General features: G+C 46.1%; 1 protein-coding gene and 1 long non-coding RNA gene across 2 annotated transcripts; one reads left to right on the top strand and one right to left on the bottom strand.

Annotated features, from left to right (window-relative positions):
• Nucleotides 1–22: 22 nt before the first annotated feature.
• LOC129526818 (uncharacterized) lies at nucleotides 23–11,231 on the top strand. The gene is made up of 3 exons (XR_008671581.2): nucleotides 23–159; nucleotides 6,837–7,044; nucleotides 10,900–11,231. It is a non-coding gene; the product is annotated as an uncharacterized lncRNA (long non-coding RNA).
• On the bottom strand, nucleotides 4,002–27,194 carry C15H14orf93 (chromosome 15 C14orf93 homolog). The gene is made up of 7 exons (XM_019009515.4): nucleotides 27,116–27,194; nucleotides 15,486–16,461; nucleotides 13,039–13,359; nucleotides 7,154–7,215; nucleotides 6,830–6,933; nucleotides 5,004–5,116; nucleotides 4,002–4,735 (listed from the first exon to the last, which is right to left on the bottom strand). The coding sequence occupies exons 2-7, from the start codon at nucleotides 16,080–16,082 to the stop codon at nucleotides 4,316–4,318; spliced, it is 1,617 nt and encodes a 538-aa protein (XP_018865060.2). The 5' UTR covers nucleotides 16,083–16,461; nucleotides 27,116–27,194; the 3' UTR covers nucleotides 4,002–4,315.
• Nucleotides 27,195–27,611: the final 417 nt, after the last annotated feature.

Here is a 27,611-nt window from a genome sequence, read left to right as displayed (position 1 = left end):
AGGAGGCATGTTCTGCGCTAGCACCGTGACTTTGTTCCCAGCGTGGGGACTGCGGGAGAGATGGAGAGAGACTGGTACAGAAATGGTGAGACAAGGAGAGAGCCATAAAGAGGAAGACAGAGAGAAAGAAGACAAATGCATAAAGAGGTTCAGAGACGTGTACGTAAAGATAGCCCTGAAAGGCGACGAAGCCCACAGAGAGAGGTGGAAGAGGGAAGAGGTAGCGAAAGAAAGGGAGAGCTGGGGAGCAAAGAGGAGTGTGGACGATGCAGAGACCGAAGGGTGCGCAGACAAAGGAAAGGACAAGCTTGTCCAGAGAGAATGAGAGACAAACAGATAAACTGCAATAAAAAGGCACCACCTTCTGGACCCAAAAGTTTTGTGATGGTGGAGAAATTTTGTGTTTGTAAAAGCAGTGAAAAGGAGTCAGGAAAATGGGACTAATCTCTACCTTGAGAGGGAGGGAAAGAGATATAGTGTGTATGTAGAAGCAGTGAAAAGGAGTGAGGAAAAGGTTTGGGACTAATCTCTACCTTAAGGGTAGGACAGTTAGAGGGATAGACAGACACCCCCTGGTGTTGGGAAATGAGATTTTTAGCAAACATTTCAGGTGACTGGAGATCGAAGGCCTGGTTTTAGGGCTAGCGAACACCTTCTCCCTTTGGTTTTGGTCCACAGAAGACTGGTGATACAAAGTATTAAGAGGAAGAAAAGAAATGCCGTGTAGAGGAAATTGCAAATGAAAATGATCAGGATGGAAAAGAGGCTGATATTGACTATTTTAGAAGGATCAAAAATAAGGAAAAGAAATCCTGGCTGAAGCAGCCGGGCGCGGTGGCTCACGCCTGTAATCCCACCACTTTGGGAGGCTGAGGCGGGCGGATCACTTGAAGTCAAGAGTTCAGACCAGCCTGGCCAACATGGTGAAGCCCTGTCTCTACTAAAAATACAAAAATTAGCCAGGCGTGGTGGCGCACGCCTATAGTCCCAGCCACTCGAGAGGCTGAGGCGGGAGAATCGCTTGAACCCGGGAGACAGAGGTTGCAGTGAGCCAATATCACGGCCACTGCACTCCAGCCTGGGCGACAGAGCAAGACTCCGTCTCAAAAAAATTCTCAAAAATAAATAATAATTTTTTTTTAAAAGAAACCCTAGATGAAGCTAAACATACCTAATTAAATACCAGCCAACGGCCGGGAGCGGTGGCTCACGCCTGTAATCCCAGCACTTTGGAAGGCAGAGGCGGGCGGATCACGAGGTCAGGAGTTTGCAACCAGCCTGGCCAGTATGGTGAAACCCCGTCTCTACTAAGAATACAAAAATTAGCCGGTGTGGTGGCGTGCACCTGTAGTCCCAGCTACTTGGGAGGCTGAGGCAGAAGAATCGCTTGAACCCAGGAGGCGGAGGTTGCAGAGAGCCGAGACTGTGCCATTGCACTCAGGCCTGGGCGATAGAGGGAGATTCCGTCTCAAAAAAATTTTTTAAAAACCAGCCAACTACTTTTGCCCAGACTAAAACATCAGGGGCAAGGGGTGGAGGAAGTAGAATGGAGAAGGAAAATGACTCCTTTGTATTTAGATAGTAAATGAGTATGAAAATTATATGCAAACAAGTCATGCATATTATTTTCATCTCAACATTTTGAACACCTTTTATAATCTTAGTGTAGCCTTAGGGAATGTGGAAAGAAACGAGGTTAATATCTTTTGGGAAATTAATTTGTGCCAAACTATTTGGCTTCTTTGTCCTAGTTGCATTGTCTCCCTGACCTCATCTCCCCTGAGAATCAGCCTCTCTGTTTCCCTGGTCAAGGCCACGGCTTTTCTCTGATCCTGAGGAGAGTTTCCTACCAGACTGGAAGCAGGGAGGACTGAAAGCACTAGGAACAGAGGGGAGCTATCGGATTGCATCTAGAACCTGCTGTGAGCAACATCTTCAGAATTAACCATAATGTGTTCCCTCCTTTTCTGTGTCCAGATGAGGAAGGAGAACCTTGATTCTTCCTTCCAATTACATCCAAAATATCCACACAACTACTAATATTTGGAAGCTTTGATCTTTTGGGGTGAGGATGCGAGAGGAAATCTTATGAAATGTTGGGAGGCCATTAAAGGAGGCCCATGCAAGAGTTGGTGGTAACAATGGGCACAGTTGGGATCAACAGCCTGTGTTTTCAAGGGATAACTGGAAGCAGAGATGAGTGAAGGGGAAGAAGTAGAAGACGCATATGCTAATAGGGCATGCTCCAATAGTGCTCATGACCTCAGGTGGCCTCTCCACAGTCTAAACTGGAGCTGGGATCTCCAAAGGCCCGCTTCATCCCCAAGACTTTAATTATAATCTGTATACACAGGAGACTCCCTAATCCATATTTCCAGCCCAGTCTTTCTTGGAATTAAAAACTCAACTAACTACTAGCATCTCCAATGGCTGTCTCAGAAGCACCCAATATCCTAAACTGATCTCATCTTCTCTGCCTCATGAAACTGGCTCCTCTAACATTCTCTGAGTAAATGGCACAATCCTGTTAGCTGCTTAAACTAGAAATCTGAGTATCAACCCAAGTCCTCCTTCTCCCTTAACCTCAAATCCAACCAAGTCCTATCAATCACCAAGTTCTATTAATTCTGCTTCCTAAACGTCTTCCAAATCTGTCCTCCCCTCATCACCACTATATATGTCAAGTCACCATCTTTCCTCTCCGAAACCAATGCAAAAGTCTCCTGGCCAAGGCTTGCTCCCAGCAATCCATCTTATACCCTGAGGTCAAGTGATTTTTTTCAGTACAGAAGCTTTACGACTTACAATGGAGTTATGTCTGAATAAACCCATCCATTATAAATTGAAAATATCGTAAGGCAGAAGTGCTTCTTCAACTTAACCATATTTTCAGCTTAAAATGGGTTTATCTGATGTAACTGCATCATAAGGTGAGGAGCATACTGAATCATTTCGCACCATCGTAAAGTTGAAAAATCCTAAGTCGAACCATCGTGAGTTGGGGACTGCCTGTAGGCAAAACCTGTCGTTTTATTTCCCTGCTAAAACAAACTTTCAATGATTTCTCACTGCCCTTGGGTTGAAATCTGTACTCTGTATTATGAGGTCTGTCTCACTCTCCAGCCTCTCCTCTAGCATTATCCCTTCCCCAAAACAGTCTGCAGTAGAACTGGACCTTGTCTGTACTCTCTCTTGCCCTGGACTTTTGTACCCGCAGTTCCCTGTTTGGAACACTCTCTTAGCCTCCCCTTTCCTTCTGGTTAACTCTTCCCCAGTTTAGACATTACACCCTCTCAGAAGAAGCCTTTCCAGACTGCAAGAGTAGGTTAGCTACCCCTGCTGTATATTGCCATAGTGCACTACACTCCACCATGGTCACCCTTATCACAGTTCATTTCATTGCCTACTCCACTGCCTGGCTTCCTGACTAAACTAAAAAAATCTCTGAACAGCATCCAACCTTATCAACAATGTATCCATAGCACAGTACCTGACACCTAGTAAAGTGATCAATGTTTGTCATAAGACTGAATAAATGTAAAGCCATTTTTGCTTTTCAGTCCTTCCAAAATGCACACCCCTTCCTCAAAATACAGCTTGGCTGACAGGACCAAGAAACAGCTACAAAACTGTGTATTTTGCTTGGTCACATAGTGAGAGAGAGGCTGCCGGTGAGACACGGGAACTCTTTAAGCCTTAATTTCCTCATCTGTAAGATAGGAATAGTAAAATTTTCCTCATGTAATTCAATAAACAATAGCTATTATATCAGGATCCCAATTCCCCAATAGTGATAGAACTTGTGTTCCCTTGGTCAGAAGACTCAAGCTCATGACTGAAACTGCCCACCGGGTGGCGGTATTAACCTGCACTGGTCATGTTCGGTTTCCACTGCAGAGCAAGACAAGTAGTCACAGGGAAGCAAAAGGTACAACCTGGGCTGCTTCCTCAGAGCTTTGGGTGGAACTGGGCAGGGGCAGAAACAACTCAGAGACAGGGCATATGTCAAGAAGGCCTCATGTTTCTTGGACCCATCCTCCTCCTTTTCTCATCCCAGGCTTCTCCGAGACACTGTTTATGCTGAGGAATAAGCATATTCTGGCTTACTGTTCACAGTGGAGGGAGTTTCTCCCCTTCTAGATAAGTTTTTATCCCACCAGTGTTCTGCTTCCCCAGTAGAGACTGTGTTAAGAAAAGAGGCAAATTTGCTTTCTCAGACTGCACAGAGCATCTCATTATTTTGTGAAGCCCCATGGCCACCTATTTCTGAGACATGGGGCATGGCGGAAGCCAGAGTTATTCTTGGCTGTAGATTTTATTCATCCTTTTCCACCTTGATTTCAATGAATGAGTTCAAGTCAGGACAGCAGGTTTTGTGGGGTTGGTCAAAAGATGGGGAGCCAGGTGCATTCTCATCCCCTCCCTCATCTTCCTCTTCTTGGAAATTAGGATTGTAAAGTTCTGGTGGAAGGAGCTGGGCTTCAGCAGAAGGCAGTCTGTCTGAGGGAGGCCCATACACACGGTTGGCTTTGGTGCCATGCTTAGAGTTAGCATCCAGGTGGTAGCAGAGCTCTGTGAGGCGCTGGGCCCGGAAACGGGGAGGGCGGGCCACCCACACACCTGGCTCATTAAGACTGTCCTCTTCATCTGACATCAGCTCCTCTGTCACATCATTCCACAGACGTTGGTCCTCAGGTCCAAAATGCCTCATGATACTGGATCGGTTGGCAAAAAGCTAAGGCAGGAACCCAGGAGATAGATTAGGAAGGTAAACATTCTATGGATTAGATTTGGGGAAAAGGTTTGGTGGGGAAGGCTGTGTAAAATCTGTGCCTAAGTGAACCCAGTCCCCAAGTCAGATCTTAGCATTGGCTCACTGTTCTTCTCTATCTTCCTACATTCCTGGCTCTCAACCCTATTCTCAGATGCCATGTCCTCTGGCCCTTCCCACTTAGGAAAGGGTTTAGAGTTTAGTATCTTGAAAGAAAGGCCTAGAAACCTACCCGATATCGGCGACTTCGAAGTTTCTTCTCCTCTTTTTCCTTCAGGCCTTTAAAGGGGTTCAGGGAGTTGCGGTACTCACGCCTCTTAGTAAGGAAGTAGGCCACACAGGCTCCTGGCGGGGAGGGAAGGAAGGGAGCAAGAAGGAGGATCCTCTGAGTAGTGGTCCTCAGCCCGTTTTTCTGCCCTAACACTATTGAATGGGAGGTTGGCGATCACTACTTAGGTGAGGGCTTTTTTTTTTTTTTCTTTTTTGAGATATAGTTTCACTCTTGTTGCCCAGGCTGGAGTGCAATGGCACAATCTCAGCTTACCACAACCTCCGCCTCCTGGGTTCAAGCGATTCTCCTGCCTCAGCCTCCCGAGTAGCTGGGATTACAGGCATGTGCCACCACATCCGGCTCTTTTTAGTAGAGACGGGGTTTCTCCATGTTGGTCAGGCTGGTTTCGAACTCCTGACCTCAGGTGATCCGCCTGCCTTGGCCTCCCAAAGAGCTGGGATTACAGGCGTGAGCAGCCGTACCTGGCCTAGATGCTGGGCTTTCTTGGCATAGGCATTAGCATCTATTCACTCCTCTTTGGTTAGGTTTCTTTTTATTTATTTATTTTATTATGATTTTGTTACGAGACAGGGTCTCGCTCTGTCACCCAGGCTTGAGGGCAGTGGCATGGTCATGCATGCTCACTGCAGCCTCAAACTCCTGGGCTTAAGTGATCGTCCAGCCTCAGCCTCCTGAGCAGCTGGGACTACAGGTGCACATCACCATGGCCGGCTAATTGGTTTAGCTTTCTTTGCCCACCTCCATCTCCAACACTAACTCCTCCCAAATATCTCCCACTGGAAAAAGACAACTCCAATCGCTTCTGTGTCTCCCCACTCCCTCCACCAAATAAAACCTACCCCTTCTTGGGCGTGGTGGCTCACACCTGTAATCCCAACATTCTGGGAGGCCTCCTGCTGAGGCAGGAGGATTGCTTGAGCCCAGGAGTTTGAGACCAGCCTGGGCAACATAGTGGGACTCAGTCTCTATTTAAAAAAAAATTTAAAAACAACAACAATCTACCCCTATTGCCACTCTGATGGAAGATTACAAGTATTTTTTTCTTTTTTTTTGAAACAAGGTTTGCCCACAGTGGAGTTCAGTGGCACGATCTCGGCTCAATGCAACCTCCACCTCGCAGGCTCAAGCAATCCTCCCACCTCAGCCTCCCAAGTAGCTGGGACTACGTCATCCATGCCACCCCCCCCAGTTAATTTTTGTTATTTTTGTTTGTATTTTGGTAAAGATGGGGTTTCACCATGTTGCCCATGCTAGTCTCGAACTCCTGGACTGAAATAATCCTCCTGCCTTGGCCTCCCAAAGTGCTAGGGATTAGAGGGATGAGCCACGTTACCTGGCTCTACAAGTACTTTTTCAGCAGACGCTTTCATAATACTTCAGGGTTAGCTACAAATAACAAAAGAGAGCAAGGAAAGAGAAAGCCTGGGAAATAATATTTAGGGACCAAGGGGCAGGCCTGGCTTCTGAACATAACACCTCCTCATAACACCTTAGATTCCTCAAGACCTGCATAAACAGAATGCATGATGGTGTTCTAGCCCGTTCCTTCTCTCATTTTCGTTTCAGACTGAGAGGGAAACAAACAGGCAATTTGAGATAATTCTATGAATATATTGAAGGTGAGAATAGCCAAAAAATGTTTCAAATCCACTATTTTCAAAACCACCTAATCATCTCTATTATTCCTCTTCTCCTCTGACCAAGAAAGAGGAGTGGGAAGAGAGGGGGAGAAAGGATGGCATAGGAGTTAAACCAGTTTTTCTCACCTTTTAGCTCCTTATCAGTGTAATTGTGGGGACTGGTCACCAGCTCTTGCTTGAGCTTTTCCAGAAGAAACTTCACTACTGAAATATTCCAGGAGGACTTGATGCTGCCACAAAGAGAAGAGAATGAATAAAGTTGTCGGCTTTGTAAGAGCCAGACAAACAGAGATACCCAGCACTAATCAACTTTGTGGCAAATCCCTCCATGGCCTAAGAAGGTATGGTGAGATCAAAGCCTTAGTCTCATTGCTGTATTGGAGCATCCCCCTCTACTTCCCTGTCCTTAGCAAAGTACCTTCTAATTCTTTTTCCTCAAGGAGACCATACCTTTCAGACCCATTGAATCTCTTGTCATTGGTGATGTGGTTATGCACATTGTGGACCAGTTTCTAGGAGGAAAAAAAGAAAACACAATCAAGCCAAGAGTGGATGTTATGAAAACTCTCCTCTGGTCCCTAGGGTAAAAAGGTATTGTCCCTAAGGGGCTCTCTGCCTGAATCCTTTCTAAGCCAAGAGCCTATCCAAGTTACTATTTCTAGTGTGGTCTTCCCTGACTTTTCATTTCATGTGTGTCAGGATTCCAGGATCATCCCTGGCCTTACTTCTGCTCCTGAGTAGTGTGATCACTAGAGCAGAGGGTCTCAAACATTTCCATGAACATACCCCTGATAGCAACGAGAAAGCAAGTATACACCAGGAGTACTGCGAGCGAACATTTCTTTTTTACTTTTCTTTCTTTTTTTTTTGAGATGGAGTCTTGCTCTGTCGCCTAGGCTAGAGTGCAGTGGCGCGATCTCGGCTCACTGCAACCTCCGCCTCCCGTGTTCAAGCGATTCTCCCGCCTCAGCCTCTCGAGTAGCTGAGAGTACGGGCACCTGCCATCATGCCTGGCTAATTTTTGTATTTTTGTAGAGATGGGGTTTCACCATGTTGGCCAGGCTGGTCTTGAACTCCTGATCTCAGGTGATCTGCCCGCCTTGACCTTCCAAAGTGGTGGGATTACAGGCATGAGCCACCACGCCCAGCCAAGTGAACATTTCCTGAAGTCCCCTTCTCTTGCACTTTTTTTCTTTCCTTTTCTTTTTTTTTTTGAGATGGAGTCTCGTTATGTTGCCCAGGCTGGAGTGCAGTGGCACGATCTTGGCTCACTGCAAGCTCCGTGTTTCGGGTTCACGCCATTCTCCTCCCTCAGCTTCCTGAGGGAGGGGACTTCCTGAGCTGGGACTACAGGTGCCCGCCACCACGTCCGGCTAATTTTTTGTATTTTTAGTAGAGACGGGGTTTCACCGTGTTAGCCAGGATGGTCACAATCTCCTGACCTCATGATCTGCCCGCCTCGGCCTCCCAAAGTGCTGGGATTACAGGTGTAAGCCACTGCGCCCGGCCCCTACTCTTGCACATTTAAATTTTTTCTTCAAAATGTATTTGTATTTCTTTTCTTTTTTTTTTTTTTTTCTTTCTGAGACAGAGTTTCGCTCTGTCACCCAGGCTGGAGTGCACTCGTTAAAAAGTTTTGCCAGCCGGGCGCGGTGGCTCATGCCTGTAATCCCAGTACTTTGGGAGGCCAAGGCAGGTGGTGCCATCTCAGCTCACTGCATCCTCCGCCTCCCGGGTTCAAGCAATTATCCTGCCTCAGCCTCCTGAGTACCTGGGATTACAGGTGCCTAGCACCACGCCCAGCTAATTTTTGTATTTTTAGTAGGGATGGGATTTCACCATGTTGGTCAGGCTGGTCTCGAACTCCTAACCTTGTGATCTACCCACCTCAGCCTCCCAAAGTGTGCTGGGATTACAGGTGTGAGCCACCGCACCGGGCCTGTTTAATATAAAAATGTCTTCTGGAATTTTTCTTTTTTCTTTTTGAGACAGAGTCTCACACTGTTGCCAGGCTGGAATGCAATGGCGCGATCTCGGCTCACTGCAACCTCCACCTCCCGGGTTCAAGCAATTCTCCTGCCTCAGCCTCCCGAGTAGCTGGGACTACAGGCGCACCACCACCACATCCAGCTAATTTTTGTATTTTTAGTAGAGATGGGGTTTCACCACGTTGGCCAGGATGGTCTTGATCTCTTGACCTCGTGAACCACCTGCCTCAGCCTCCCAAAGTGCTGGGATTACAGGCATGAGCCACCGTGCCTGGCCATCTTCTGGAATCTGCTAGTAAAACTGATGACCCAGGAAAAAGCCCCGGGTTTGTCTGTGGCTTTATATATTTCCTCATGTGTTACCACAAATCTCTGGAGTATATATACCATGGTCTGAAAAACAGAAATCTAAAATAACAGAAACGTGAATTGGAAAGGACCGTGGAGGCTATATTATATTACCCAATCTCCCTTTCACATCATTAAACAGGCTGTCTTTCCACTTTGTTTATACCCATCTAATGATGAGTTCTCCATTCTGAGTCAGCTTATTCTATTGTTGAACATTTCCACTCATTAAAAAGTTTTGCCGGCTGGGCGTGGTGGCTCATGCCTGTAATCCCAGTACTTTGGGAGGCCAAGGCGGGTGGATCACCTGAGGTCAGGAGTTCGAGACCAGCCTGACCAACATGGTGAAACGTCATCTCTACTAAAAATACAAAAATTAGCCAGGCGTGGTGGCGTGCGACTGTAGTCCCAGCTACTCAGGAGGCTGAGACAGGAGAATTGCTTGAACCCAGGAGGCGGAGGTTGCAGTGAGCTGAGATCGTGCCACTGCACTCCAGCCTGGGCAATAGAGTGAGACTCTGTTTCAAAAAAAAAAAAAAAGAAAGAAAAAGTTTTGCCTTAGATGCTTCAAAATCTGTTCCCAGTTTTGCCCATAATAGCACCTAAAATATTTATTTATTTATTTATTTTTATTTTTTATTTTTTTGAGATGGAGTCTCACTCTGTAGCCCAGACTGGGGTGCAGTGGCGTGATCTCGGCTCACTGCAACCTCTGCCTCCAGGGTCCTGGTTCAAGCAATTCTCCTGGCTCAGCCTCCCTAGTAGCTGGGATTACAGGAATGCACCACCATGCCCAGCTAATTTTTGTATTTTTGGTAGAGATGGGGTTTCACCATGTTGGCCAGGCTGGTCTTGAACTCCTGACCTCGTGATCCGCCCACCTCGGCCTCCCAAAGTGCTGGGATTACAGGCATGAGCCACCACGCCTGGCTTTATTTATTTATTTAGAGACAGAGTCTTGCTCTGTCGCCCAGGCTAGAGTGCAGTGGTGTAGTCTCAGCTCACTGCAACCTCCGCCTCCCAGGTTCAAGTGATTCTCCTACCTCAGCCTCTCAAGTGGCTGGGATTACAGGCGCACGCCACCACGCCCAGCTAATTTTTGTATCTTTAGTAGAGACGTGGTTTCACCATGTTGGCCAGGCTAGTCTCAAACTCCTGACCTCAGGTGATCTGCCCGCCTTGGCCTCCCAGAGTGCTGGGATTACAGGCGTGAGCCACCGCACCCGGCCCTAATGCAGGGTTTTAACATGTCCTTCAATTAAGTTTAGTTGTTTCTGATTGTATTTTCATCCCAAGCTCCCTCAGTCAGTGGAAGTTACCCAGTCCCAAACTGACAGATTAATATCCTGATCCAAGGACTTTTCAGCTCCATATTCAGAAATCCCCCAATTTATCCTTCTACCTCTATGGCTGATTCACCATACCAACTTAGGAAAGTATTGTCAACTCTTTATGGCTAGGGTCTCCACTCTGTAAAAAGGACCATTATTATACTAGCTGCATATTCAACACAGTTATTTTACCTCGTAGTAGTCCACACTTAAGGAATCACAAAGGAATGGGCGAATGTTTCAGAAAGTATTTGGGAGAGTTTCAAAAAACAAACAAAAAAAAAGGGGGGAAAGAAAAAAGGGAGTTACGAAGCTTCCAACTCAAGTGGCTTGGAAGAGATCAGCTGATAAAAATCAAAACAGGCTTGACATGGAAAGGGAAAATACCCTAGACAATAAGTGTGAGGACTGTAAAGGCTGTTGGCTCACCTACCTCCTGCATAAGCTAAAAATATTTCCCCAAGGAGTGGCTGGGATCTGCAGCATTCCAAGGAATTAAGAATTCTGGTTTGATCCTTTTGGTTCACAGGATCCCTAGCAGCAATCCTCAAGAGCCTCAGCAGATTGGAGAGATGCCTCTTTGATTCTGTCCCAGAGCTAAAGTTTGGAACAACTGTCCCTCCCCCTCTAAACCCACAGTCTGCCACAAGAACATTTTAAACCTTCCTCCATGATGGGCAGCAAAACTCCCTGACTAGTCCTCCAGATCCTTCTCAAGCACAGAATAGAGAGAGCATGATGGTGAGTGAGCATACTGTGCTTCCTGCAGGTCTTCAGTTCCACCACACTCTCCTAAGGGAAGGAAGAAGCCAGGCCTCAATGCTGTACCTCTCTCTGGAGGCAGCAGGCACAAGTGGAATGGAAATGATGGAAAATCATGCTTTTATGCAAATTGTAACTATAAACTCATTATCGTCAATATGAACATTGTATGGCTAAAGAATGTCTCCAGCCAGGCATGGTGGCTCACGCCTATAATCCCAACACTTTGGGAGGCCAAGGTGGGTGAATTGCCTGATCTCAGGAGTTCAAGACCAGCGTGGCCAACATGGCGAAATCCCATCTCTACTAAAATACAAAATTAGCCAGGCGTGGTGGTGCAAGTCTGTAATCCCAACTACTCGGGAGGCTGAGGCAGGAGAATCGCTTGAACCTGGGAGGCTTGCAGTGAGCTGAAATCACGCCACTGCACTCCAGCCTGGGTGACAGAGCGAGACTAAAAACAATATCCCCATGGTTGTCAGAAAAAAGCTTTTGTGAGACCAGCCTGGGCAACTAAAATACAAAAATACAAAAAATAAGCCAGGCATGGTGGTGCATGCCTGTAATCCCAGCTACTTGGGAGGCTGAGGTGGGAGATCACTTGAGCCTGGGAAGTCGAAGCTGCAGTGAGCCATGATCACACCACTGCACTCCAGCCTGGGCAATGGGAGTGAGACCCTGCCTCAAGAAAGAAAAAAAAAAAAAAAAGAAGTTTTTGGGTACAGAGTTGATCGCAAAGACTGTGGTCACTTTAAGGAAGGTTTCTCAACCTCTTCACTATTGGCATTTTGAGCTGGATAATTCTCTGTTATGGGGGCTGTCGTGTGCACCGTAGGATGTTTAGCAGAACACCTACTAGATGTCAGTAGCATTCTCCTTCCCCTGCCCCCGGCCACCCACCAGTTGTAATAATCACAAATGTCTCCAGATGTTTCCAAATGTCTCCTGAGGGTAAAATCACCCCAGGTTGAGAACTACTGCCCTAGAACTTCTCTAGGTTTGGTCAGCTGCCAGGATGGGGACTCCCAGCTCAGCAGGATGTTCTCTGGGCTCCCAGCCACGCCAAGAAGTGTTCAGGCAGACCTGGTTCAGGCCAGTCCCTTCCTGGCCAAGAGCTCTTGGAATGACTGGAATCTCCAAACCTCTATAACTGAGCTGAAGGTCTAGTGACTCTCTGCATCTCTGAAGCTTGAGACTACCTCAGGACAGCTTCACTTGCTTTTCCACCCAAGGTGCCCCTTGTCACTTACTCTGCACACTAGCTTAATCTGCAGGCAATTTCCAGAGTTACCCTTTGGTGACCAATCTGCTCAATCCCTTAAAGATCTTCTCATCAGGATTATTAGAACACTAGGAAGGCCGGGCATGGTGGCTCACGCCTGTAATCCCAGTACTTTGGGAGGCCGAGGCGGGTGGATAACCTGAGCTCAGGAGTTCGAGACCAGCCTGACCAACATGGCAAAACCTGGTCTCTACTGAAAATTCAAAAATTAGCTGGGGGTGGTGGCACGTGCCTGTAATCCCAGCTACTCAGGAGGCTGAGGCAGGAGAATCGCTTGAACCTGGGAGGTGGAGGTTGCAGTGAGCTGAGATCATGCCATTGCACTGCAGCCTGGGTGACAGAGTGAGACTCTGCCTCAAAAAAAAAAAAAAAAAAAAAAAGAACACCAGGAGATGTGATATAAAGGAAGATATCACATTACCTGGAAAAGCCTAAAAGCTTGATGTTTAGCAGGGGACTTCCTATCCCTAGTGTTACACAATAACCTCTCTCCTTATCCCTCCCACTCTGGTAGGATTCAGTACAGCATTCATTCAATATGGGAGGCCTAAAATCAACCCACCCATCACTCTTCACTTATCTCTCCAGACTGAAGAAAAATTTATAGAAATTGAGCTCACTCACAGAGAGTACAAGATCCCGCTTGCGCCTGGAGTTCTTCTGCCCACTTCCTCTGGTCCTGCATGGGGAAATGGTCAGCCCTAGAGAGTGTCTCAGCTCCCCAGTGCTCCCAGGGCCTGACTCTTCCAAGGCACTGTCCAGCGCAGCAGCGGCATTGAGCATGTCCTCAGGGCGGGGTGGTGGCAACTTGGTTCCATTTTCTGGTCCTGTCTCTGGGGTTGCCCGCTGGATTGCCAGTTGTGTGGCTGGTGAGAGTTGCTTGGCATAAGCAGGGACCAGAACTCGCTGTACTGCACCCTCAGAGGCCACGTAATCATCCACCAGCTAAGAACATAAAAAATAATAGCCTATTAGCCAGCCAGGCTTAGGGGAATCTGGTTAACCATCATTCTTTGGCTAAGAATAGTGAACAGAAAGTGGAAAGAAGGGGAACTCTAGCACAGTCTTTAATGGTCAATGGCTTGTTTCTCTGGGACTCCTATGAGTGTTGGGCAAATATTTCTTGTGTGTACAGGGTCTCTCATATTGGGTTGTTACCATAGGGCTGCTCACAAGGAGAAAGCATGTTTCTGACACTGTTTGTGAATAGTCATTTATGGATAGCTCTTGGATATAAGAAATGTAGCTAGATAAGTGTTTTGTCTGAAAGGACTGGGTGAAGAAGTGATGACAAGAAAGAAACCAAGCAAGAGAAGGAGTAAGAAAATAAAACAGTAACAGCAATAAAGAGGAGACATAAAAGAAAAATGAGCAAAGGAGGAAGATATAAAGTCAGAAATCCCTAGAGAGACTGGCAGCAACAGCTCCCCTCACCTATCCTCCATTCCCAGAGTCAGTCCATGCCCTCACCTTGATCCTGCCCCGGCCACATTCGACTGTCATAGCCCCTGACATCTACCTGACTGCCTGTGCCCTCACTCAAGGACATACAGAGCCGGGAAAGGAAGGAGGGAGCAAGGGAGAGAGGGAGGAAGAAAGGAGGGGGGATTTCTGCAGTCAAGAAAACAAAACACTGAAAGTGGGGAAACACACACACACACACACACACACACACACACACAGAAAGATGCGGGGGAGGAGGCTGAGATTTATAGACCTGTGAGCTGCTTTCTGCGCTGTGAAATCTAATTCCATCCTGTCGGCTTGGAAGCCTTTCCTGCCTCAAAGAACCCACAGCTCAGGGCAATGCCTAGCCTGGTACCTTCCTGCCTCCCACCTTCCAGGTCCTCCCTTGAGCTGGAACCACTGAGAGTCCTGACCAGCCACAGACTGGGGTGAGCAGCAGTGGCCATTACCCATATGGCTGTGCCTTTAGGAGAGCAATGACCAGTTGCTGTGTTACACTGGAGGGGGAGAGAGGGGTTTATGTATTCATTTCTCAGATCCAGCAGATGGGCTGGGAGTTTCATCCCTCCCATCTACTCCATGTGTTCTGCTCCTTTACTCTTTACTGGGTGTCTATGTCTTGTTGTGGGGGGAGGAGAAAAAGAGAGGACAGACGGAGAATAAGGTGGAGAGCTGACAGAACTCCAACCGTCTCTCAAGTGGCACCACATCTGTTATTTTCCTATCTCTAAGATCTCTATAGTTGCTCCATCTCCTTTTCATACTTCCATGTGTGACATTCTGCAGTTCTTACTCTACTCAGCCAGGATTTTCCTGCTCATATGGCCCTTAAGCAGTAAAGAAACTGAAATAGCACAATGTACATCTATGTCTTTTCCTGCTCACAAAATATGCTTGCTTGCTTCCTTTCTTCCCTCTTTCTCCCTATATGTTATTCTCCATTTCTTTTTCTCATTTCCCATTTTATTTCCTTTCCTCTACCTCCCCCTCGCCTTACCTCATAGTCTCTCTCCCGTGGTGTAGATTCTCTTTCCACATAGACTCACCTTTCTTCTGTGCTCCCTTTTTTCACTTTTTCTCCTCCCTCAGCCCTTCATTTCTACTTGTCTCTTTCCCTCCCTATACCTGTCTTCTATTATCTTTATCTTTGTCCTCTCACTTTTTCCTCCTCTCTCCACCTCTGCCTCTCTCCCCTGTACATTCCCATCTCTCTTTGTACTGAATTCCTCTTGGCAAGCAGAGAGCCTGCGATAAAATATGAATGAGCCGTCTGTGCATGGCAGGCATCCTCGCCAGGAGAGGCAGAGTCCATGGAGCAGCCGAGACAGCTGTGGAAGAGAAGGTGCCATGCGGAGCTACTGAGAGAGAGGGAAGGGCACCCCATCACTACACACAGCAAAAAATGACCTTCTGCCAAAGAAGCTGATGTTTCAGGAAGAAAATAGAGCTGACTATCCCTGAAGGAAAAGGAAACGTGGTACTGTTTTGCTTTATCACAAATACAAACAAAAGGTTTAAAGATGGAAAGAAAAGAACAGAAAGGAAAAAGAGTGAAAAGCCAGGAAAAGCACCTAGGAGCAACAGCCCTCTACTGCCATACTTACGGGATTGAGCAGGGGGGCCCCCTCGCTGGCAGCCAGCGTGCACCCTGGGAGCCGCATGTCCCTCTGAGTTGCTGGGAAGCCCAAAGGCCCAGGCCCCACTGAGGCTGCTCCCAGCTGCCGCAGCTCCTCAATCACCACCTGCACGCCGCTGCCCACGCTGTCACACTCCTCTTCCACGGCAGACAGAGCCTTAAAGGCTTCCCCGGGACTTTCCTTGAGAGGCCCAGGCTCCTCAGGTGGGGAACTATGTGCCTGGCTTTCCCCATCTTCATCAGGGATGGACACTTTCCCTTGCCTCAGGTCACCCACTTCCTCCTGGAGACGTTTTAACAACTCATTGTTGGCCCTGGCAAGACCCAGAGCAGCTTCAGCCAAACCCACTGCCTTATCGACCCGCTGGTAGATAACATGCAGGAGCTGCTCTGAGCTCTGAACAGCCAAGCCATGTCCAGTCACTGTGATGGGGGTGCTGGGAGGAGGATTCCCACCCTGGGAGCCTGTGTTGCCTCCATTAGTCTCACTCTTACAGGCGCAGCAGCAGCATCTGGCCTCGCTGCCACTGGGAGGGGAGAAGAGAATGGTGGCACTGAAGGACATGGCGGATGGGGCAGTAACAACCACGCTTACACTGCTGGGCCACTCCAACAGGTAGGAAGCATCGACTTCTCTGGACTCACTTTCCTTTCTCAGTGAGGATGGTCAGAGGAGCCCAGGCCCCAAGCTATAGGGTCTGTGAAAGAAGAGTAGACAAGCCATGAAGAAGCACACAGTCCATGGCGGCCTCTCCTCGGCCTGCAGAAGGGAGACAGGTGCCTTCTATTTGCAGATCCTGTGCTCTCCTAGCACATCACAAATCAAGGCCTTCCTGATGAACGGTTTCAGAGGGTAGAGAGCATTCCTTCTGCCCCCCAGCATGGAACCCCCGACTAGTGCAACCTAAGGAACAGGGAAGGGATTCAGAAGGACCTTCCAGCATCTGGAAAGATTAGAAGATTAAGGAAGAAAATGTAGATCTGTCTCCTCCTCCTCCTCACCATCTTTACTGTAATAATGGTACTGCATTTAATTGCTTTGATATTGTTCCTTAAGGTGTTCAGAACACTTCACATAAGTTACCTCATCTACTCAACAGCACTAGGAAACACATATTACTCCAGGTCCAGAGAAGAGACATGCGGAGAAGTTATATGTCTTTTTCAAGGTCAGAGGAATAACAGCAGAATCCAGTTATTGCTACTTTCAATGTAGTGTTGTATTTTTTTTTAACTGATACCACTTTTTGTTGACATTAACAATCATGACAATCATGATTCTACCCTCTCTGTAATTTTCATACAAATGCATTCACAGTAACACTCCTAAATAAAGGAATACGTCACTGCAGCCCTCAGCATGTCACCAACTTCTCACTGTTATATCATTAATGCTTTGGGGATGAGGGCAGGGAAACTAAATGAAAAGATCAGGGAATTGAGCTGGGGTAACCCAGGGCTGCACAGCCCCCTTTCCCACATAGTCGTGTACCTGGGCCATGAGCCTCTGTAACGGAAACTAGCTGTCCTGAATCTTCCAGCCAGGAGCCCAGAGAAATCACCCGTGGGGCCCCTTATCTTCATTTCTCAAGCTCCTTAAGGGTGGATCCAAAATTCAACAGGAATGTTTGAACAGCTATGCTGTCACTTTGCCTGCATGACCAGCCCCCATTAAAGGAGAAACCAGAATGTCAGTGATAAACCAGACTGCCTTTCTTTTAAATTACTGTAGTTAAGCAACTAAACTACTCCAGGAGAGAAAAAAAGGGGTAAAGAAGTTGATTTGTACCACTGAGAACACTCCCGGGAACTTAATAAATATTGTAATTTTCTAAATAATACTTGATGATAGAAAAAAAATCCTTCTGATGCTCCATGTCAAAACCTTAAGTATGTTTACAATTTCCCTGAGAGATGCATTTCTCTCTTACCCTGTAAATTACAACATCACAATTAAAAGGAGAGGAGCCGGGCATGGTGGCTCACGCTTGTAATCCCAGCACTGTGGAAGGCTGAGGTGGGCCGATCACCTGAGGTCAGGAGTTCGAGACCAGCCTGACTAACATGGTGAAACCCTGTCTCTACTAAAAATACAAAAATTAACCGGGCGTAGTGGCGGGCATCTGTAACCCCAGCTACTCGGGAGGCTGAGGCAGGAGAATCACTTGAACCCGGGAGGCAGAGGTTGCAGTGAGCCGAGATCTTGCCACTGCACTCCAGCCTGGCAACAGGGCGACACTCCACCTCAAAAAAAAAAAAAAAAAAAGAGTAGGAGGTTAAGAGAATTTTCTATATATTGAGGGTTTTCTTTTTTCTTTTTGAATAGGCAATCTCATTTCAGAAACAGGCAATATCAATGCCTCTGAGGTACTAAAACATAAATCTGACAATGCATTTTAATTACATGTGGTTATTAAAGAATAGTCTTTAATTTGCTCTTTCCACCCTTTATATCGAAGAAATGGCTTTTTTCTGTGCCAGATACTTACTTCTCGCAAAAACTTAACTCAAATACATTTACAGCTTCCTTGTCATTATAGTCACTGGGAGGCACAGCTAAACCTGAAACTAAAGGTTAAACCAAATTAAAACTAAAGGTTAAAGGAAAGCACTAAGCACTTCTATGTCAATTTATAGATGAATCACTTATGTATTCTTTTCCTTCCTAAATAAGGGCCTACACTGCTCCTGCAGAGTTTTTTCTTTTTAATTCTTTATTTAGCCTACATCATGCAGGGAGTTTGCTCTTAAACATAGATGCTGTGGGCAAAAGAATGTTTTGGTGATAATAAATAATAGTATTCAAATGCTTGCCAGCTGGGTTCAGTATTTGTAAAATCAGTAATTAAGATGCATCCGGTTGGGACACTGGCTGAGTTGTCTAACTCCTTTCTGGTACCAAACTCTCTTGCCTCACGCACTTACTCTTTCTTGCAAGAGGCTTTTACCCCTACCAGTGTTGAGCCTGCCTCAAGCTCTTCCCCTCTCTTTTATTTTTATTTATCATTTTTTTGAGACGGAGTCTCGCTCTGTTGCCCAGGCCAGAGTGCAATGGCAAGATCTCGGCTCACTGCAAGCTCTGCCTCCCGGGTTCAAGTGATTCTCCTGCCTCAGCCTCCCAAGTAGCTGGGATTACAGACACGTGCCACCACATATGGCTAATTTTTATATTTTTAGTAGAGACAGGGTTTCGCGCTGTTGGCCAGGCTGGTCTTGAACTCCTGACCTCAGGTGATCCACCCGCCTCAGCTTCCCAAAGTGTTGGGATTACAGGTGTGAGCCACTGCGCCCAGCTCCCTCTTCTTTAAATAGTCTTTCCTTGGTCGTCCTTCCTTGGTCATCTTTCCAAAACAGCACTGTACTGCAGGTTAAAAAAAAAAAAAAAAGGGCTGGGCGGTGGCTCACGCCTGTAATCCCAGCACTTTGGGAGGCCGAGGCCGGCGAATCACGAGGTCAGGAGATGGAGACCATCCTGGCTAACACAGTGAAACCCCGTCTCTACTAAAAATACAAACAAATTAGCCGGGCGTGGTGGCGGGCGACTGTAGTCCAGCTACTTGGGAGGCTGAGGCAGGAGAATGGCGTGAACCTGGGAGGCGGAGCTTGCAGTGAGCCGAGATCGCACCACTGCACTCCAGCCTGGGCGACAGAGCGAGATTCCGTCTCAAAAAAAAAAAAAAAAGGGTGGCCGGGCGTGGTAGCTCACACCTGTAATCCCAATACTTTCGGAGGCTGAGGTGGGTGGATAACTTGATGTTAGGAGTGCTAGACCAGCCTGGCCAACATGGTGAAACCCTATCTCTACTAAAAATGCAAAAAATTGCCAGGCATGGTGATACTTGTCTGTAATCCCAGCTACTCAGGAGGCTGAGGGAGAAGAATTGCTTGAACCCAGGAGTCAGAGGTTGCAGTGAGCCGAGATCACGCCACTGCACTCCAGCCTGGGTGATGGAACGAGACTCCATCTCAAAAAAAAAAAAAAAAAAAAAATGAGGTTCTCCTCTGGCTGCACCATTTATGAGCTGTGTGAACATTAGTAAATTATTTCACTTTTCTGAGACCAAGTTTCTTCATCACTATCTACTTTGAGTGGTTTTTGTGAAGATTATACATAATATATGTAAGGCACCTATAGAGTGCTGGCACATGGTCAGTGCTCCACTAGTAACGGCTGGATGAGATTATGGTTATTCCTGTAACATTTTGTGTTCCCAACCTGGACACCCACCCTGATTCCTTAATCTTTTTTTTTTAAGAGGCGGGGTCTTGCTATGTTGCCCAGGTTGGTCTTCAACTCCTGACCTCAAGCCATCCTCCTGCCTCAGCCTCCTGAGTAGCTGGGATCACAGGTGCGAGCCACCACCTTGATTCCTGATTCCCTAATTTTGAATAAAATGCAATGGCTTGAAATAGAATTTGGGGAAATTTGCCCCCAAATTTAATACTGAATTTCTAACAAACAACACATTCCTCAAGTCTATGAGGATGCATTTATAGGTACAAAACCTTCTATGACGCAAATTAGAAAGGTAATTGAGTATTTGGAATTTACTTGCTATCATGACCTGGTCTCAGACTAAGGATAATATTTTATGCTAGTTTTTAATGCTAAATGTGTATTCCTATTGTGAGTTCAATTTGTTCCTCAATTTCTCTTCTGTTTTTCTACTTTGTATGTTACCATACTATGTCCATTTTAAAACATCACATTCAGGGCAACAAATAGGTGTTTTCCTGAATTAACCTGCCTATAAAAACTAGGTACAGTGTGGTCTAGCACAATGGGCATTCAAAGAATTCTTTTTTGGTTTCCATGGACACTATTGCTGACTTCATTTCCCAGCCTCTTGCTATAGTCTCTCACCTAAACTCTAAGATATGGAAAGATATTGGGATCAGCAGGTAATAAACAAGTATTTCACGTTATATTTACTAACCAGGTAACTACTTAAGTGCTGGATAAATGACTCAAAACAAAACATTAATTTCATTAGCTGCATATACCCCCATTAAAGAAGGTGAGCTGGGCCAGGCACGTGGCTTACGCCTATAATCCCAGCACTTTAGGAGGCTGAGGCGGGCGGGTCACCTGAGGTCAGTTCGAGACCAGCCTGGCCAACATGGTGAAACCCTGTCTCTACTAAAGATACAAAAAAAAAAAAAAAAAAAGTAGCCGCGCGTGCTGGCGCGTGCCTGTAATCCCAGCTACTCAGGAGGCTGAGGCAGGAGAATGGCTTGAACCCAGGAGGCAGAGCTTGCAGTGAGCCGAGATCACACCATTGCACACCAGCCTGGGAGACAGGGTGAGACTCCGGCTCAGAAAAAAAGAAGGTGAGCTGGTGAGTGGGGGGAGATATTTTTAGGCTCATATATTCATATATATATATATATATATATATATATTTTTTTTTTTTTTTTTTTTTTTTTTTTTTTTGAGACAGAGTCTCGCTCTGTCACCCAGGCTAGAGTGTGGAGGCGCGATCTTGGCTCACTGCAACCTCCACCTCCCAGGTTCAAGCAATTCTCCTGCCTTAGCCTCCAGAGTAGCTGGGACTACAGGCATGTGCCACCACTCCCAGGTAATTTTTGTATTTTTAGTAGAGATAGGGTTTCACCATATTGGCCAGGCTGCTCTTGAACTCCTGACCTTGTGATCCGCCCTCCTCAGCCTCCCAAAGTGCTGAGATTACAGGCGTGAGCCATCGTGCCCGGCCAAAATATATATATATATATTTGATACAGAGTCTCACTCTGTCGCCCAGGCTGGAGTGCAGTGGCACGATTTCAGCTCACTGCAACTTCCGCCTCCCAGGTTCAAGCGATTCTTCTGCCTCAGCCTCCCGAAGAGCTGGGATTACAGGTATGCACCACCACACCTGACTAATGAATCCTGACCTCAAGTGATCCGCCCGCCTTGGCCTCCCAAAGTGCTGAGATTACAGGTGTGAGCCACTGTGCCCAGGCCCAAAAGTTTTTTATATGTAAGGCCATGTTAAAGGATGATTCACCAAAATGCATTGCACACTACTCAAATGAAAGGAAGACAAAGTCTCTACCTACAAGGCACTTAAAGTGTATTTCAGATGGGAATGTCTAAAGAACATGGAATGTTCTAAACATGGACTATCTAAAAAACAAAGTGAGGCCAGGTGCAGTGGCTCAAACCTATAATCTCAGCACTTTGGGAGGCTGAGGCGGGTAGATCACCTGAGGTCAGGAGTTCGAGACCAGCCTGACCAACATGGAGAAACCCTGTCTCTACTAAAAATACAAAATTAGCTGGGTGTGGTGGCACATGCCTGTAATCCCAGCTACTCGGGAGGCTGAGGCAGGAGAATCACTTGAACCCGGGAGGTGGAGGTTGCAATGAGCCAAGATCGCACCACTGCACTCCAGCCTGGGCAACAAGAGTGAAACTCCATCTCAAAAATAAATAAATAAACAAATAAATAACAAAGTGAAATACACACAAGTCCTAATAATATGGTATAGACTGAAAAATTTCTCAGGCGTTAGTTCAGAATAATGGAAACATTAACAAAATGAAATCATACTGAGAAAGAGTTCTTACAGAAGAAAAGCTTCCAGTTGAGCCTTGAGCAATGTATAGGATGAACTGATAGGGTAGTAAGACATTCTAGAGGAAAAAAAAAAAAATTACAGGACTTAACAGGGTACATGTCAGAGGTCAGAGCAAAGGCGCTTATATAGTAAGATAAGGAGAATTGACAGTTATAGAGATGGGGTATAGAGATAATTGGTTAAAGACAACTGCAAGGTTATAAGCCTAAGAGTAACAGGATGGTACCACCACCACCACCAGAATGACAGAAATGAGGCAGTTGAGAGGAAATACCATGGCTGGGCATGGTGGCTCATGCCTGTAATCCCAGCACTTTGGGAGGAGGAGGATCGCTTGAGCCCAGGAGTTTGAGACCAACCTCGGCAGCATAGCGAGACCCAGTCTCTAAAAAATAAATAAATAAAAAGAGGAGACACCAGTATATTAGAGAAGAAGTGTATTTATTTAACATTTTAAATTTCAAATGACGGCAACATGTTTAAGTAGAAAGTCCTGAAAACAACTGACTAGGTCTAAAAAAGAGAAAAAGATCTTCAATCTTGGGATGCGTTGCCAACACAACATGACAGTAGATGTCACACTTAGGTTTGCAAAAAATATAAGCATTTGGGGTTCATTTCAGTATTGGTCTAATTTAAATACATGTGAAACGAGCCTTAAAAATGTACTTTCCAGTACTTTTGGTATTTTTCATAAATATTTAGATAAAAAAGAAAGACAATTCATCTCCTTTAGACAGTTCAGGGTAAGACTGTCCATAATTTTAACTATCCCTTTCCTCCCAAGTCACATTTTTGTTAGGACTAAATATATCATACTCTTGGCAGTTCCCTTGCTTGCTTTCTCCCCATTCTGAGTTTGAATTTTCTGCATGACTGAGTTCACCTCCAAACTATGAAAAATAAAAGTTTTCTCACTATTTAATAGATGTGTATGATATGGTATCACTCAGAAGATATATGTTTTTATAATGGGTGCTTGACTCATTCAGGGTCATGCTAGCAATAGACTTCCTTAAATGTGATTACTGAAAGCATGGCAATTCATATCATAATCTTCATTTTAAGAAATAAATAAGGAAAACGGCCACTTAAAGCTCCTGCTGTGTTGGTCAGTCCTACTCCTCCGCTTCAAGGTGCAAAATGGCTCACCTGTCAAAAGGTTCTCTCAAAACCTATTTTTATCAGAAATGAGCTCCTTATCACACAAGAGCAGCTAAGTAAATACCACAAAATACTATTTTCCCACATTTTAAAAGAGTGACTCGACTAATGGTCTGCAAAAAATCCAAGACCTTATTTTTAGGGGTAAAAAAGAGAGCTGTAGACCCAGAAGGCCGAATGCGGTCTTTAAAGGATTCCACGTAATCTGAAAATTCCACGTATATTTCTATAGCAGGATGAGAATTTTTAACCCAGTATAGCACAGTCCTTTTTATTTACATTTGCTAAGATTACATTGGTAAGATTAATATTTCCGATTTCAGGTTTGCCTAATGTAAAGGACCCACTGCATTTATGGAGAAACTGAAAAATGAAAAAGTAGCTCCTAGAACTCGTGCCAGCGAGAACTTGGTAAATGTTAGTTGATTAAATATTAGTCAAGGATGACAAGGTGGACCCCAGGGAGGGCAGAACCGTTTCCGATGGGTCAGTGTGATTCAGCTACGGGAAAGGCGATCGCAGCGACGCGGGAGGCAGAGATCGGCGACTGCTCAAGAGGCCTCAGGGGACAGGGTGACTCGCCACTGTGCCCTACCATACAGTGCGCTCTGGGAGTCCCGGGTAAAGGGGGTCATTCCCGCGAGGGATGCGGAGAGCAGAGCGGCCGGAGGAGCGGCTAGGGATCTCGCCGGGTCACCGGGGAGGGTAGACTACGTAGCCCCGAGAGCTTTGAGAACTTGGGCTGAAGGCGGCGCTCGCCGTGAGAGCTGACGCGGAAGTGCAGTTTAGCAGCCCTACAGATGTTCTACCGCGTGTGCCTGGCGCTACCGCACGGGCTGACTCAGCTAGGCGGAGGCGGAGGCGGGCGCGCGGCAGACAGAACTATCCGCGGCGCCTGCCCGTGTACCCGGCCAGCGCGAGCACGCGGGGAGACACCGCCCCGCTTGCCTTCTGGCTCCCGTTGATTGGCGGTTAGACGATGGTTGGGGAGCAGGGTCACGGACACTATTGGCTGCAAACAACAGTCACTCAAAAAGTCAGGTAGGGGAGGGGCCTCCTCAGGGAGGGACAAGACTGTGAGGCTTTTTCAAGGCCGTCAGACGCCATCTTTAGCTTGTTTTCGTTTACTTGCTTTTGTCCTCTGCTGCTCACAAACCTGTGTGTACACGATTATAAGCACAGTGGCCACAAATCGGCGTCACACGTTGGGTGGCGGCCGACTTTTAGTTACTGCTGGCCTCGGTTACATTTCTTTCACATGTCACCTGCAAATTAGCAGCTCCTCACAGTTCAAAGAAGTTTCCAATACTAGGGGCCCCGAGGATTCCCAGGCAAAATCAACAGAGTTTAGTTTTGCTTTGCTTTGGAAGGCCAAGCCAACGATATATATGTGCGAGGAATTCTCTCCTTTCTTAGGAAGAAAAAGCAAGAACAGTGGATATGACCCTACGTTCCTGGATGTAGAAATCAAATAGCCTAGGAAATCAGGGATACAGGCTCTGCACTGTTCGGGGAGAGCTCTCCCTATTTTTTGAGAAGCTAAAAAGTAAGGTAAAAAGTATATGTGATGACCTGTAGTGATGCGGAAAAGAGCTAAAAAGGGTAAAACTCCATTAAAAATTCCCGTAACTGGCCGGGCGCGGTGGCTCACGCCTGTAATCCCAGCACTTTGAGAGGCAGAGGTGGGCGGATCACCTAAGGTCAGGAGTTGGAGACCAGCCTGACCAAGATGGTGAAACCCCGTCTCTACTAAAAATACAAAAATCAGCCCGGCATGGTGGCACATGCCTGTAATCCCAGCTACTCGGGAGGCCGAGGCAGGAGAATCGCTTGAACCCAGGAGGCGAAGGTTGCAGTGAGCCAAGATCGCGCCATTGCCACTGCAGCCTGGGCAACAAGAGCGAAACTCCGTTTCAAAAAAAAAAAAAAACTCCCATCACTGTTGTGATCACAAAGATCACTAAAATGTGACTAGATTTCAAAGAAATGCAGGTCTGAACTTGTGGAATAATCCACAGTCGAGCCCGTATTTATTAAGCACTGGTCTGACTTGAATTGTTAGAGAATAAAAATACACTCAGCACAAGTAAGAAACCCAGAAAGCCCAAACAGGGCCACTTTTGTTACAAATTTGTACAAGTAACTTTATTGCAGTCGGTATTTAGGAGTCAAATACTGCTTGAAATAGAGTAGGATGCTAGCTGTGTAACAGAAATGCATTATTATACAGAAGTTTTGTTGTAATGAAATTTAAATTCTACAGTATATATTTTTTTGTTGTCTCCTGGTTGTCACTGCATTTGTGACATTCCAGTTTCTCCCTCAGCACCTCATATACCTCCTATGCTTTCACTCCAATCTGCGAATACAAATTTGGATACAGATATTTTCCATACAACTTCTAATGAGGAGATAGTGATTCTGTAACAGAATGAAGTGAAAATAGGGCTCCTGTAACAGGAGGTTCTGCTCTGCGAGCCTGTTTTTCTCTAATTCATATACTTTTTTCTGTGACTCTTAGAAATGAGAAGCTTTCCATTCTAAAAATGCAACATGATAACCAAAAGGCATTTCTTATCCCTTCTATTATTTGCCTTTGCATCCTCTTGGCTCCCCATCACCATCACCATGAACAGTTTTTGAGAATTACACTTGACTGGATTTTTTTCCTGATACTTTGCCAGCTGTGGAGCTTTTCGAATATTCCAACCAATAAATGACCATTTTGTCAAAAAGCCAAGAAAGAACTTCCCTTCTGAACACACCAACCAAACCACACATAAAGGCCAAAATATACACAGCTGTACACTTAGGAACGTGAGACAATAAAAAGCAAAACCACTTAGGCAAAACAGTCACTGAAGGCTTTGAACCACAGATTCAATAAATTGCCTACTCTCATTTGCCACATGGACTATATACTCCTTGGCAATTATTTAATTATTCATTATTCTGATCCTTTAGGAACAGAAAAATATAGTAAATGCACATAGAAAGTGCCTAAGTATGCTAAGCATAGGATTTCTTCTGCTTTGCACACAAAATATTTTGATCACATTTGGGAAGACAACGGAAAAAAAATTCACATCCTAGGGGATACTTTGCACACATAAAACCAGATATATTTATCACTTTTGAAAATAAAATCTGATATGGCACATATACACACATATTGTACATATACACAAATAACCCCAAGTTATAACTTTACAAATTTGTTTCAAGAAACACACACACACACACACACACACACAAATGTTCTAATGAAAATGTGTGTGAAAGACACACTGTAATTAGGGTCTTTCCCCCTTCCCTAGGGAAATGAATGTCTCCATTATAATATCCCAATATTAACTTATTGGCCTTGGACAAGTGCCACATCCCAGCCACTTGGTTTTGGTTCTGGGGGGTGGGTGTGTAAAAAGCACGCAAACGGCTTTATGAGGGAGCCTCAAATCTCTCTGCTTCCTTCGATGTTGCCTGTGGCAGAAATTTACATTATCCCTTCAGCCCGCTTAAAAAATTCTGTACTTCCCAAGCGGCTAAATTTTTAAAGTCCCTCAACCACAAAAATCTACCAGTTCTTAAAATGTGATTTAAAAAAAAGAAAAAAAAACTATAAATTTGGCTGGAAACGGTTGTACACGGCCATCCTGCTTCTCAACTTCTTGGTATATTTAAAACCTTGACCAGGAAAAAGAAAGAGGAAGAGAGACAGAAAAAGAAATGGGGGAAAGAGCAAATTCCCCTTAGCAACAGTTTCCTCACCCCAACACTGCTACAGATCTCTATTTTTTAAAAATTTGAAAACACACACAAGATTAAGGAGGGAAAAAAATGGAAAAAGGATACCCGAAGGTCGTATGGCTCTTTGTATTCGTGTGTGTGCAAAAAGGAGGACTCGCGGAGCCCGAGCCGGCAAGCCCCGCCCCTCTCCGGACGCCCTCCCGGATTGGCCGTCCGCGGCCGCGGGGCGCCCCGCCCGCAAGCACACGCGCCGCGCCCGAGGCGCCAACCCCGGAGTGGGGAGGAGGGGGGGGGAGGGGGGCCCTGAGGGCCGCCGGACCCCCGACCCCCAACCTCGCCTGGACCTTGGCAGACCCCTTTCCCACCTCTCTCCCTTTCACTTTCTCACCGTCCTGTCACCCTTTCCCATCTTTTTTTCTCAGTGAAACAAGGCCCAGTCACCAGCATAACAATCCAGTGAGCGACCTCCGGACACTTTGTTAAATTGAGTGAACTAATCAGTAACATTCTAGACTGCAATTAAACATCAGGGACTTGGTGCGTGGGCCCTACTCCGGTTTCTAGGTGAAATGTCTCTGGGTCACGTGTGTTGCTTAACACC

This window comes from Gorilla gorilla, chromosome 15 (assembly GCF_029281585.2).
Source record: "Gorilla gorilla gorilla isolate KB3781 chromosome 15, NHGRI_mGorGor1-v2.1_pri, whole genome shotgun sequence".
Taxonomy (NCBI): Eukaryota; Metazoa; Chordata; class Mammalia; order Primates; family Hominidae; genus Gorilla; species Gorilla gorilla.
This window is presented reverse-complemented; position numbering and strand designations above follow the sequence as displayed.

Coding starts and splice junctions, on each gene's coding strand:
- C15H14orf93 (XM_019009515.4), bottom strand. CDS start 16,082: ATGTCCTTCAGTGCCACCATTCTCTTCTCCCCTCCCAGTGGCAGCGAG. Junction 7,216..13,038: donor AGCGGGATCTTGTACTCTCT/GTGAGTGAGCTC, acceptor TTTTCCTCCTAG/AAACTGGTCCACAATGTGCA. Junction 5,117..6,829: donor CACTGATAAGGAGCTAAAAG/GTGAGAAAAACT, acceptor CCTCCCCGCCAG/GAGCCTGTGTGGCCTACTTC.